General features: G+C 40.6%; 2 protein-coding genes across 2 annotated transcripts; both read right to left on the bottom strand.

Annotated features, from left to right (window-relative positions):
- Window positions 1-2879: 2879 nt before the first annotated feature.
- On the bottom strand, window positions 2880-3284 carry LOC149847745 (uncharacterized). Its single transcript, XM_090002139.1, has one exon. The coding sequence runs from the start codon at window positions 3282-3284 to the stop codon at window positions 2880-2882; it is 405 nt and encodes a 134-aa protein (XP_089858265.1).
- Window positions 3285-9737: 6453 nt separating this feature from the next.
- Window positions 9738-10506, bottom strand: LOC149847744 (uncharacterized). The gene is made up of 2 exons (XM_090009388.1): window positions 10207-10506; window positions 9738-10139 (listed from the first exon to the last, which is right to left on the bottom strand). The coding sequence occupies exons 1-2, from the start codon at window positions 10228-10230 to the stop codon at window positions 9888-9890; spliced, it is 276 nt and encodes a 91-aa protein (XP_089865514.1). The 5' UTR covers window positions 10231-10506; the 3' UTR covers window positions 9738-9887.
- Window positions 10507-11923: the final 1417 nt, after the last annotated feature.

Raw genomic sequence — 11923 nt, 5'->3', positions numbered from 1 at the left:
CGGAAAGTTGGATGATGAAGGGTACAACAACACCTTCAGTGACGAAAAGTGAAAGCTAACTGAAGACTCCTTGGTGGTAGCAAGAGGAACGAAGACCTGCTCCCTTTACACTTTGCAAGTGAAGATCTGCAATAGTGTTTGGAATGTTGTGGAGAATGGCTCATCCACAGAGTTATGACATAAAAGGCTCGGGCATATAAGCGAGAATGGGCTGCAAGTCTTGATCAAGAAAGAGCTCCTAGCAGAGGCAAAAGTTACATCTTTGGAACTATGTGTTCATTGCTTCTATGGTAAACAAAATAGGGTTTCTTTTCATAGAAGCATTGCATCTAGAAAATCTCATATTCTAGATCTTATACATTCTAATGTGTGTGAACCTTTGAAGGTCAAGACACTTGGTGGTGCATTGTATTTTGTGACTTTCACAGATGATCACTTTAGAAAAGTCTGGGCTTATACACTGAGAACTAAAGACCAAGTTCTAGATGTATTTAAGCTTTTTCAGGCAATGACTGAAAGAGAAACTGACAGACAGTTGAAATGTGTTCGCTCGGATAATAGTGGCGAATACATTGGGTCATTTGATCAGTATTGCATCAATCATGGCATCAAGTATGAAAAGACCGTGAGGATGACGCTTCAACAGAATGGGGTTGCTGAGAGAATGAATCGCATCATTCTTGAGAGAGTCAAATGTTTGTTGTCACACTGTAAATTGCCAAGATCTTTCTAGGGTGAGGCATTGATGACAGCAATTGATCTTATCAACTTGTCTCCTTCTATTCCCTTTAAGGGAGATGTTTTAAAGAAAGTTTGGACTGAAAAAAAAAAGCTTCCTATGATCACTTAAGAGTATTCGGCTGAAGAGCTTTTGTTCATATTCCAAAGGAAGAGAGGTTCAAGCTTGATCCAAAGGCCAAACAATGCATATTTCTTGGCTATGGCCATGAAGAATTTGGCTACAGACTGTATGACCCTGTTGATAAGAAGGTGGTCAGAATTAGACATGTTGTCTTCTTGTATGATCAGACCATTAAAGACATTGGTAAGTTTGAGCCATCAGAGTCCAGTAAAGGTGATCTTGTTGACTTAGATCCCCTTGATGCACCGATTGTTCATGATTTTGTGGAAGAGATGTCACCTCCTCATAATGATGCAGAGGAAGGAAGTGTTGAGATAGAAATTGTGGGGGAGCCAACACCCCAAGAGCCACTTCCTCAGACTCCGGTAAGGAGGTCCACTAGAGAGAAACAATCATCTAGAAAATACTCATCAAATGAGTATGTGATGATTACAGATCAAGGAGAGCCAAAAACTTTTGCAGAATGAAAACAAGTCTAAGTGGCTCAAGGCAATGAAAGAGGAAATAGATTCATTGCATAAGAATCACACCTTTGATCTGGTAAATCCACCTAAAGGAAAGAAAGTGTTGAAGAACAAGTGGGTCTTCAGGAAGAAAAGTGTTGGGAACATCTCTCAACCTAAATTCAAGGCACGACTTGTCGTGAAAGGTTTTGGTCAGAAAAAGGGAGTTGACTTTGATGAGATCTTCTCACCAGTTGTAAAGATGTCCTTCGTTCAAACTATACTCGGTATAGCAGCAAACATGAACTTAGAAGTTGAGTAGCTTGATGTGAAGACTGCATTTTTGCATGGTGACTTGGAACAAGAAATTTATATGGAGCAATCTGAATGCTTCATTACAAGTGCAAAGAACACCTTGATTGCAAGCTGCAGAAGAGCTTGTATGAATTGAAGCAAGTATCAAGGCAGTGGTATAAGAAATTTGATTCTTTTATGACTGAGAATGGATATTCAAGAACCTCCACGGACCATTGTGTGTTTGTGAAGAAATTTTCAGATGAAAATTTTACCATTCTCTTACTTTATGTGGATGATATGCTGATTGTGGGCCAAGACATCAGTAGGATAAGCAAGTTGAAGTTAGAGCTGAGTGAGACCTTTGCCATGAAGGATTCAGGACTAGCAAAGCAAATTCTTGGGATGAGAATCATTCGTGACAGATCACATGGGCTGATCTGGTTATCTCAAGAGAATTATATCAAAAAGGTTCTTGAGAGGTTCAACATAGATAAAGCAAAACCTGTCAATTGCCCTCTTGCAGAGCATTTCAAACTTAGCTCAATTCAATGTCCTGTAAATGCTGAAGAAGAAATCAAGATGCAGAAAATTCTCTATGTTTCAGCAGTAAGTTCTTTGATGTATGCTATGGTCTGTACTTGATCAGACATAGCTCATGTTGTTGGAGTTGTTAGTCAATTTCTGTCAAATCAAAGGAAAGAACACTGGACAACAGTGAAATGGATTCTAAGGCAATTTGCGATGGCAATTTACAACGAATTATTTATATCGCAAATTAGTAATGAATTAGCTAGAGAAAACTAATCGTCCCAAAAATTACGAATTTTGCGATAGAAAAATTCCGTCGCTACTTAGCGACGAATTTTGTGACAGACCAATTCTGTTGCAAAACCCATAGTACTTAGCGACAGAATTTTTTTGTGGCTAATTAGCTATAGATTTTGCAACAAAAAAATTCCTTTGCTACTTTTCGATTTAAAATGAACCACCTCGGGCATGAAATTCTCCCTCCCTCTCTCTGATTACTCTCAAATTGGCCCGACAGGGAAGAGGGCGGCCTCAGGAGGATGTTCGCCCCTAGAGTGTCGATGGTGATAGAGAGCTGACAGAAAAGACGGTGCGGCGGGAGTTGCAGAGAGAGAAGAAGAAGAAAGAAGAAGAAAGAAGAAGAAGAAGAAGAACCCCAAAGATCTTTGCCTCTCCTCCCGGAACCCTAGCTCCATGGCGACGATTGCGAACCCTAGCTTCATTTCTTCCTCCAAACCGAACCCTCTCTCTCATCTTTGTCGTCGTCCCTCACTTCGATCGTCGATGTACTGGGAGAGCTGGGTGAACATGAGGAGGGAGCTCTCCTTGAGGCTAGGAGAATCTGAGGTGACGCACTGGAACATGAAGGGGAGGAGCTCATGCCACTGACCCTCGGGGACGATGCTGGATGTGAGCTCAGCGGCGGTGTCGCAAAGCTTCTTCACGATGGTTTTGGAGTCCTCACGCTGGAGGCAGGAGAGGAGGTGGGACTTGATGGTGGATTGGGTTGGGGCGGAGAGAGAGGGCCAGATGAAGGAGTCATCGCGGGTAATCTGCTTGCGGAGAAGGATGGCGACCATGGCGCGGAGCTCGGGCTGAGACGACGACTGGAGGAGGTGGGCGAGCTTCAGGGCAAGGGCTGGGTGGACTTGCATAGGTTGAAGAGGGACTCGGCCTGCGAGCGCTGGTCGTTGGAGGTGGACATGAGGTGGGTGATTAGGGTTTCGAAGGGCGAGGGGTCGGGGCCGAGGATGGCTGCCAGTTGTGCGGCCTGCAACTCCGATGGATCCATCTCTTTCAGGGTTTCCGACGATCTGATTCAATCGATCGATCGGTCTCCTCCACCTCTTCTTCTCCCTTCGTCGCAGCGGAAGGAGGCGGAATTGCAATGGGGGAGAGAGCGGTGGCGGAAGGGAGAGGGAAGGAGAGGGGAACAGGGGCGGGCTTTTTTTGCCCTCTCTTTTGTCTTTCTATTTATACGACCCCTCTATCTCATGTACAAGAGGTACAAAAAAATAATGTTAAGCAAGAGGTACAAAAAAAATTCAGATGGGAAATTTCCACTAAAACTTGCCTCTAGCTCTGTTTGCATGTTTTGCACTTGTTTAGTATTTTTTCCCTTTTCTGATCTCTTTTTTTCTTTTGAATCTTGCAGAACATATCTGCACCATTACGAACACTTCAAGAGTCAAATTTCTCACCACCCACAGCCCAATCTGAAACATTTTCTCGAGTTGGTGATGCTACTCTTCACATAACAAACAATCTCTCCATCTTGAACAGTCCAGGCTATTCTCTGTCACTTCACAACCTGAACCAAAACGCTATATCTCAGGTATGAAAAGTTGAAAGCCAAGTAAAGAGGCTCTCTATTTCTAGTTTTTCTTATTAAAAATAGAAAAAGAATAAGTGAAACCAAAATATATTATAGTTTTCCTTTTCTGTTTATTAAAGGGAAATGGTGGTCTTCAATGGACTATAGAGAACCAAAGGCAGAGGTTCACCGATCAAGGATTGCTGAAGAAAATGGGTTTCTTTCAATAGAAACGTAGACTATGCACATACATGGTCAGTCCAAATTCTCAGCATCAATTTCACAAAATCCAGTATTATCTGCCACATCAAAATCTACCTCTAAATTCTGTTGCCCTTTTTCCTTTTCATATTTTTTTTAATAGCTTCATAATTTTTTAATAGTTTCCTCTTTTATTAATGTAACTTTGCCTTGTATTTTTCAGATTTGAATAGGGGACGTTTTATGACCAAACCCAGCAGTTTCTGAGAAACCCACCTGAAAATAAAGAATCTGCCTCCCAAAAGTTTCAATGAAGAGGGCATCTTCACCTGAACATCCCTGTCCATGAGTGTTTTCTTGCAAGACACTGAATGTGAGAAGGAAATGTAGCAATAAGAGAACAACCAATCAAAATAAACTAGCCTCTACTTTGTTCCATTTTATCCTTTTCCCCTTTTTCTCTATTTACCATTCTCAATGGTGTACAGTTTCATGAGGATGTACTGTTGTTATTACTGTCAAGTTGCATTATTGCTCAGTCTCAAATGTTTGTCTCTCTCATTTAACAATCTTTTGTGTTATGCCAGTATGAGAACCTGAGTTTTTTTTTCTGCATTTGATGTATTGTTTAATACTGCTTCTGAGCATATGCTCCTTATGTTGTTGGTCCTGTTTATCAAATAATGGATTTCATTGCTTGCTGAGTGATAGTAATTCCTTCTTCACTTTCAAATTTAAGCTGCTTGATGGATCTTTGATTTATGGCTAAATTGATCCATTTGTTTCTATTGATTTGCTTTGATGTATAATTATGTTCATTTGATGTATTTTAATTTTGTTTTCTGATTGTAAGTCTTTTGCATTCTCATAAAATGTTCATTGCGTCGGTGGTTTTTGTCACATCTGACAATTGCATCCTGAAAATTGGTCTATACAAATGATGCTTTCTTTCTGCTGCTTTAGAGAAATGGCCCTCGAAGGTCTCCTTCCGACAAAAGTTCAGGATCAAACTGCTAGTTCTGAAAGTGATATCAAGTATCCCAAGCTAAATGACATGTTAGATTACATATGTAGGCAGCAGCCCTGGGTGTTGAGTTCTACTGACACTAGGGAAGTCATTCTTTTATTTGCCTCAAAGACATATGTGGCTGTGATAAGGTTTTTGTTGAAAACGTACACAATAGATTGTGATCAAGCTGTTTTGACTAGATTTACTTCAGTTTTTTATCCTCATTGTTGTGTAGGAAACTTTAATGAAGATTTTCGACAAGGCCGTTGAGTCTCGTTTGGACCGCCGTTGTACCTTCGTTGCACTTGGGGCTGGTCTTTCAACAGCAAAAGCAAATACAATCAGTAGCCAAAAAACATAAATGCCTGTGGAAGCAAATTATAATTGTTGTGCTTGCTGTAGAGTGCACATTAAGCCATGGTACTATTTTATGCAAGAATCAGATTTAACTAGACTCAGTCTTTTGTAGGGTCAAGAATTAACTTGCATTTTATTAAGTTTTCCTTGCTGGTAGAGATAAGCAAATTATTTCTATGTGAGTGCAGGCAGATTAAAATTTGTTTACTCAGCATAACAAGATAGTTGAATATAATGAAACAACAAATGGATGAATGAGATGCAGCTGCTTTTGCATGAGGTAGGTAGTTTATGTGCCTTCCCTTACAGGCCATCTTCATCTTCCTGTGACAGGCACCTCTTTTTTCTTAGTAATGTGTTAACACCACCACTCAAATCCATTTGAACATAGAAGACATTGTTATATGCACTCAAGATTTATGGTATTAAATGCATGTCATAGGTTAATCATGTAGTCTAGCAGTTTCACTTTGTTGTGACTTCTCATTGCATGCCCTATCATATTTTTCCTTCCCATAGAAGTTAGTGCACATTTCTACTTTTATATGTGACTCGGATGAGATATCAAAATGATTTTTTAGTTGTGTTTGTCTGTTATTAAAACTTCATATAATGTTTTAGCAATGCTATTTGATTGAGACTTTCAGGCATTTTTCACCAATATATATATGTATGTATGTTATCTGCAGGTCATTGAGGACAGTGTCATTTGCTATAGCAGGGTTGTACTTAATTTTTTAAATCATAATTTGCTATAGCCTCTTTTTAGCCACCAACCTATCATTTATTTGAATGTTGGTGCTATATCTGTTGTACCATCTGGAAGACAACCTTATTATACTAGTATGGTGCTTGTAGTTAGGAGAACCCAATCCCACTGCATTGTAAATACATATCTCATAGTTTAGAAGCTGTTGATATAGCTGATAGAATTCCAACCAATGGGTAACTCATTCCATTTCCTACAATATATTCATCACCAATTTCTCTGATCAGTAATCTGTTGCATGATGCAACACTTGGTGGAACATTAATAAGATTATTTTTAGCTTTTACCTGTTTGTATACTTGTTTAAAGGGGTGTATTTTCATTTCTCACCAGATTACCTGGCTAGCAAAGTGTTGCATGATGCAGCACTTGTTGAAAATTTCAAAAGGATACTTTCCACCTGTTACCTAATTTATATACTTGTTTAACTGCATTGATATTTTGTTTCATTGGCTTCTTAAAAAAATTACCGGTCATCCTCTCTTCTTGTAATCCTCCCTGATGATATGTATTTTTGTTTGGCTGGTTTCATAAATTTGATGGTTTGCATTGTGAGACAACTTTGTTCATTGAATGTAGTGATGTATGTACCAGGTGATGACACTTAGTTCTTCACTTAATAGAATGATTATTCAGGCCAAATGTCTCAAATACGAACCTTTCTTCTGCAACCGATTGATTCCAATTAGTTCAAGCTTCATTCCAGTTGGAGATTGCAACAAAAGAATTATATTTTGTCGCTAATGTTGTCGCTATTTTAGCGACGGATTAGCGACAAAATATAATCCGTCGCCAAATTGAATCCGTGCTTATTTAGTGACGGATCATATTCGTCATAAATTAGCGACAGAAGTAGCGACAGAAGTAGCGACAAATCAGTTATGTCACTAATTAGCGACGATAAATATGTAACAGACGCTATCCGTCGTCAATCTGTCGTTAAACACATTTAGCGACGGATAGAGTCTGTAGCTAATCCATGTTTTTCTTGTAGTGTTCAAGATCCTCCACAGACCATTGTGTGTTTGTGAAGAAATTTTCAGATGAAAATTTTACCATTCTCTTGCTTTATATGGATGATATGTTGATTGTGGGTCAAGACATCAACAAGATAAGCAAGCTGAAGTTGGAGCTGAGCGAGACCTTTGCCATGAAGGATTTAGGACCAGCAAAGCAGATTCTTGGGATGAGAATCGTTCGTGACAGATCACATGGGCTGATCTGGTTATTTCAAAAGAATTATATCAAAAACGTTCTTGAGAGGTTCAACATGGATAAAGCAAAGTCTGTTAATTGCCCTCTTGCAGGGCATTTCAAACTTAGCTCAAGTCAATGTTCTTCAAATGATGAAGAAAAAATCGAGATGCAGAAAATTCTCTATGCTTCGACAATAGGTTCTTTGATGTATGCTATGGTCTGTACTTGACCAGACATAGCTCATGTTGTTGGAGTTGTTAGTCAATTTCTGTCAAATTCAGGGAAAGAACACTGGACAATAGTGAAATGGATTCTAAGTTATCTTTAGGGCGCTTCGAAGATGAGTGTGTTTTGAAAATGGTGAACCTATTCTTGATGGGTTCACAGATTCTGATATGGCTGGCGATGTTGATAGTAGAAAATCTACTTCTAGGTATTTGATTACTTTTGCAGGTGGAGCAGTTGCATGGCAATCGAAATTACAGAAATGTATAGCTTTCTCCACCACAGAAGCTGAGTTCATCGTCATTACATAAGCAAGTAAAGAATTATTGTGGTTGAAGAAATTTTTGCAAGAATTGGGCTTGATGCAAGAAAGGTATGTTCTTCACTATGATAGCCAGAGTGCAATCCACTTAAGTAAGAATTTCTCATTTCATTCAAGATCAAAACATATTGATGTTCGATACCACTGTATTCGAGATGTCTTGAATGACAAATTGCTGCAACTTGAGAAAGTTCATATTGATGATAATACATCAGATATGTTGACTAAGGCATTGCCCAAGGACAAGCTTGAGAAGTGTCGATTACTAGCAGGAATGGTAGAAGCCTCCTCATAAGACAGGAAAGGGAAGAATTGTTGGGTTTTCCTCTTTATGAGACCCATTTATCTTGGAAATGGATCGTCTGATAACTGATCATTTATGACATCATCAGTAGTTCGATGCATATTCATTATCACGACAGAATTCCTAAGCACGATGTTTGATCTTCTCGAGGACAATTTCAGTACTCGTTGGATAGCTATTTATTTCAGTATTCACTGGATAGCTCTCGAATTTCAATTGTACACACCACGACAGTAAGAGAAACCGTAATATGGCAGAATTAGGAAGGAAGAACAATTTGGGCAACCAAAATCTTAAGAAATAAGAGAACACACACACACATATATATATATATATATATATATATATATATATATATAGAGAGAGAGAGAGAGAGAGAGAGAGAGAGAGAGAGAGATGAATTAGGGAGAAGGAACAATTGGGAAAACAAGATCTTACGAAGTGGGGATCCTCTAGCAAATGAAGCAGCGATGCCTGAAATTTTTCGCGATGAAGGGTTGAATAGAGAGCTGGAAATTATGAAGTAGGAAGATCTTGTATCTGTAAACCTCCAGAATTGGAATATCAGAGAGAGAGAGATTATTTGTCCCACACCTCGAAGAAGACAGCAGATAGGGCGAGATGTTTGAGCATGAGCCATTCTATCCTTCTTTTTCTGTCTGATAGGAGTAACAGGGGCCACACCGGAAGAGAAGAAGTGCCGCTCAAATCCTATCTATCACCCATTGTTGGATCAGCAGCGCTTGGCCCAATTTAGTCCGTATGACTCGATCAAGATTGGGTTGGGTCGAACCATTGCGTTGGCTATGCAACGGTCATATGGAGGTGCGAATGGGGCCCCGCACTCACCTTGCACACTTCCCAATTGAGATGTGTGGTGAGGATTGAACATAACTGACGATCTATGCAATATGACCTTAACTGCTGTCATCCTCAGCTATATCACCTCCAAAGTCCTCAATATCATAAGATTTGGGAAAAAGAAACCAACAATGCCTAGCACTGATAATGTTTTGATCCCATTCAGTTTCCATTAGCATCACTCTTTGTTAAGATGATTGTTACTGTTTCCTTATGACCGTGTTCGATTACAGATGCTTTGTAGTTAAGAACCATTAGAATGCTCAAGAAATACAATTTTATCTCGTTTTCAAGTAATAAACTAAAATTGAATCAAACATGCATAGACTAACCCAAGTGAATTTTAAATGGGTCAGATTCAATTCAATAGCAGACCCACATTTCAACCATATTTAATACAGAATTATTTGATTAGGTTGGGTTTGATGGTTACCAAGATCTAAATTGTTTGGAAGTGGTTCAATTGGAGAGAGAGAGAGAGAGAGAGGCCCCATATCTTCAGGACTTGAGTAATAAACCCCCACTTTTTGCCAAGTCACATAATCGTCATTAGTGATTCGGTGTACATAACAAAACTAATAAAACCTTAGAAAACATAACAAAAAAGATTTGCAAAAGCATCCAAAACCTAGGCCAGTTTAAGCACAAGTACACGACTTGCTTAATCCCATTACAATGACAATAATCATAACAAAGAAATCAAGCCTGGCCTGGTTTGCTGCCACCCCCCTTGCCGGCGAGCACCTCCTTCGCAGAGTCTAGAGAACGCGCCACCGCGGAGGCGACGCCGCTCACGATGACCCCTCCACCACCACCAGCAGCGCAATCGCTGGAGTGATGCTGGTGAACCACCTCAACCGTCTCCTTAGTGGCACCCTCCTGACCGGCCGACGATCGGAAATCCACAGTCTCCACCTTCGTCTCCTTCATATCTTCCGCTCCACCATCGCCCTGCACCACCAAGAGAGTGTCAAAGCCAAGAATGCCGAGAGAGAGAGAGAGAGAGAGAGAGAGTTACCTTCTTCATCTTTGAGGAAGCCATTAATTATGGGGAGTTGAGAGATAATGGTTGCAATTGGAACTCTAAAAAAATTCTTCAAAGATCACCATCATCGTTGCTTCAATTCAACATATATATAGAAAGAGAGGAAGGGGATTGGAGTTTCTGTGATGGGCGTTTTCTCGCTTCAAGGAGGAAAGCACACGTATTGATACGCGTGGCTGTTTCCAAACGGTTGAACGTCGACGTATACACACAGTAGCACCAGGTGTAGGGATGGCAGTGAACGGAAGAAAACGAGCCCCGCCCTGCCTAGTCTCGTACAGACTAAGACCGAAGACATGAAACAGGGACGGTGGTTAGGGATGGACTTAAGCTTTCTTCCGTTTCGTTTCGCTTTAGATCCTCTTTAATAAAATAACTAAAATATCTTTAAAAATAGCATTGGACCCGAGAGAAATAAGGTCTCGTCCCACTTCGTTCTGTTTAGACCAAGAATAGAGGACATACCCGTGCAGAGGGGATAAAGGACAGAATTTTGAGATAGGGTGGCCCTCCTCCCCCCCCATCCACTTTCATCCCTAACCAGGTGGTGAACTTATAGAATATTGAATGAGATCACACTCGATGTAGTTAAGCTTGGTTTTGGTTCTGACTCGGTATGAACACATGCTGGAACAATGGCTGGGGTCTAGGGTCATGGCTTTACAAACACATTTTAAATGTGCTGCTGCACCTGAACATCCACCATTAGCTAGGCGGCCGATCAGGTGCAATCACATTGCACACTTTAGTATGCTGCTGCAGATGATTTGCCATTTATCTTTTGTGAAATACTACAGCTGACAGGTTATATCTCGAAGATGGAGGGTGGTAAGTTGGTCAGGTGCAGTGGTGCACTTAAGGTGTGCAATGTAATTGCACCTGATTCGCCATCCATCTGCTGTTGGGCTCCATAGCTGACAAGCTGTATGAGAAAGATGGAGGGAGCTCAACCTCGGTCTTGGTTCATTGTGTGAGCTCACACATGTTTAAAAATTCTTTTTATAATATTTGTAGAGGGAAAACTCTGGTTCAAGTGATGCTCTATTATATAGCTAACCTCTAAACCATTAAAACATTAAAACCTCTTAGTCATCCCTCTGCTTACCTGAAGCTTGTTGATTTGGCTGGCAAGGATGCACACTCTGAGTATCGAACTTGTGACTTTTTTAAACTTAAAACGCTTTAAGCGGAGACCCACCTAACCAGATGTGCGAAGCTCTTGTGGGTACGTTAGCACGTGCACACCATAGTCTTCTAATTTCTTTATAAGAGAATGCATGTGTACCAGTAAGTAGGGATCCAATCATCAGCACTGTGGTAAGCGATACCATAACGACGGATGACATAGTATACCATGGCAAGCAAAGCAGGTTATATGTTCCCCCCCCCCCCCCCCCCCGAACAGGGCCGGTACTGAGATCTCATGTTCGGGGCTTCCAAATAGCGCCATGTATACGATCGAGACCGGCATGGTTCCCGATGACAGTCTGCATCATACTGCATCGTAATTTGGTGCCGCAACAAAGACTTAAGTACCATTTACCGCCATTCGCTTCATCTTCCTCGAACGGACATAAATGCCCTCCTTCTAGAAAACTGAACCGTCGGTTCGTGAAAAGGACAAAACTGTCCTCCATCGTTATCGCGCCAAAACGTTCCGCAGAGTTTGCGTATGTAGCAAGCGTTATGT

Source organism: Nuphar pumila, chromosome 1 (assembly GCF_984573655.1).
Source record: "Nuphar pumila chromosome 1, dmNupPumi1.hap1.1, whole genome shotgun sequence".
Taxonomy (NCBI): Eukaryota; Viridiplantae; Streptophyta; class Magnoliopsida; order Nymphaeales; family Nymphaeaceae; genus Nuphar; species Nuphar pumila.
The sequence above is the reverse complement of the archived record's forward strand: the minus strand, read 5'-3'. Positions and strand labels throughout refer to the sequence as shown.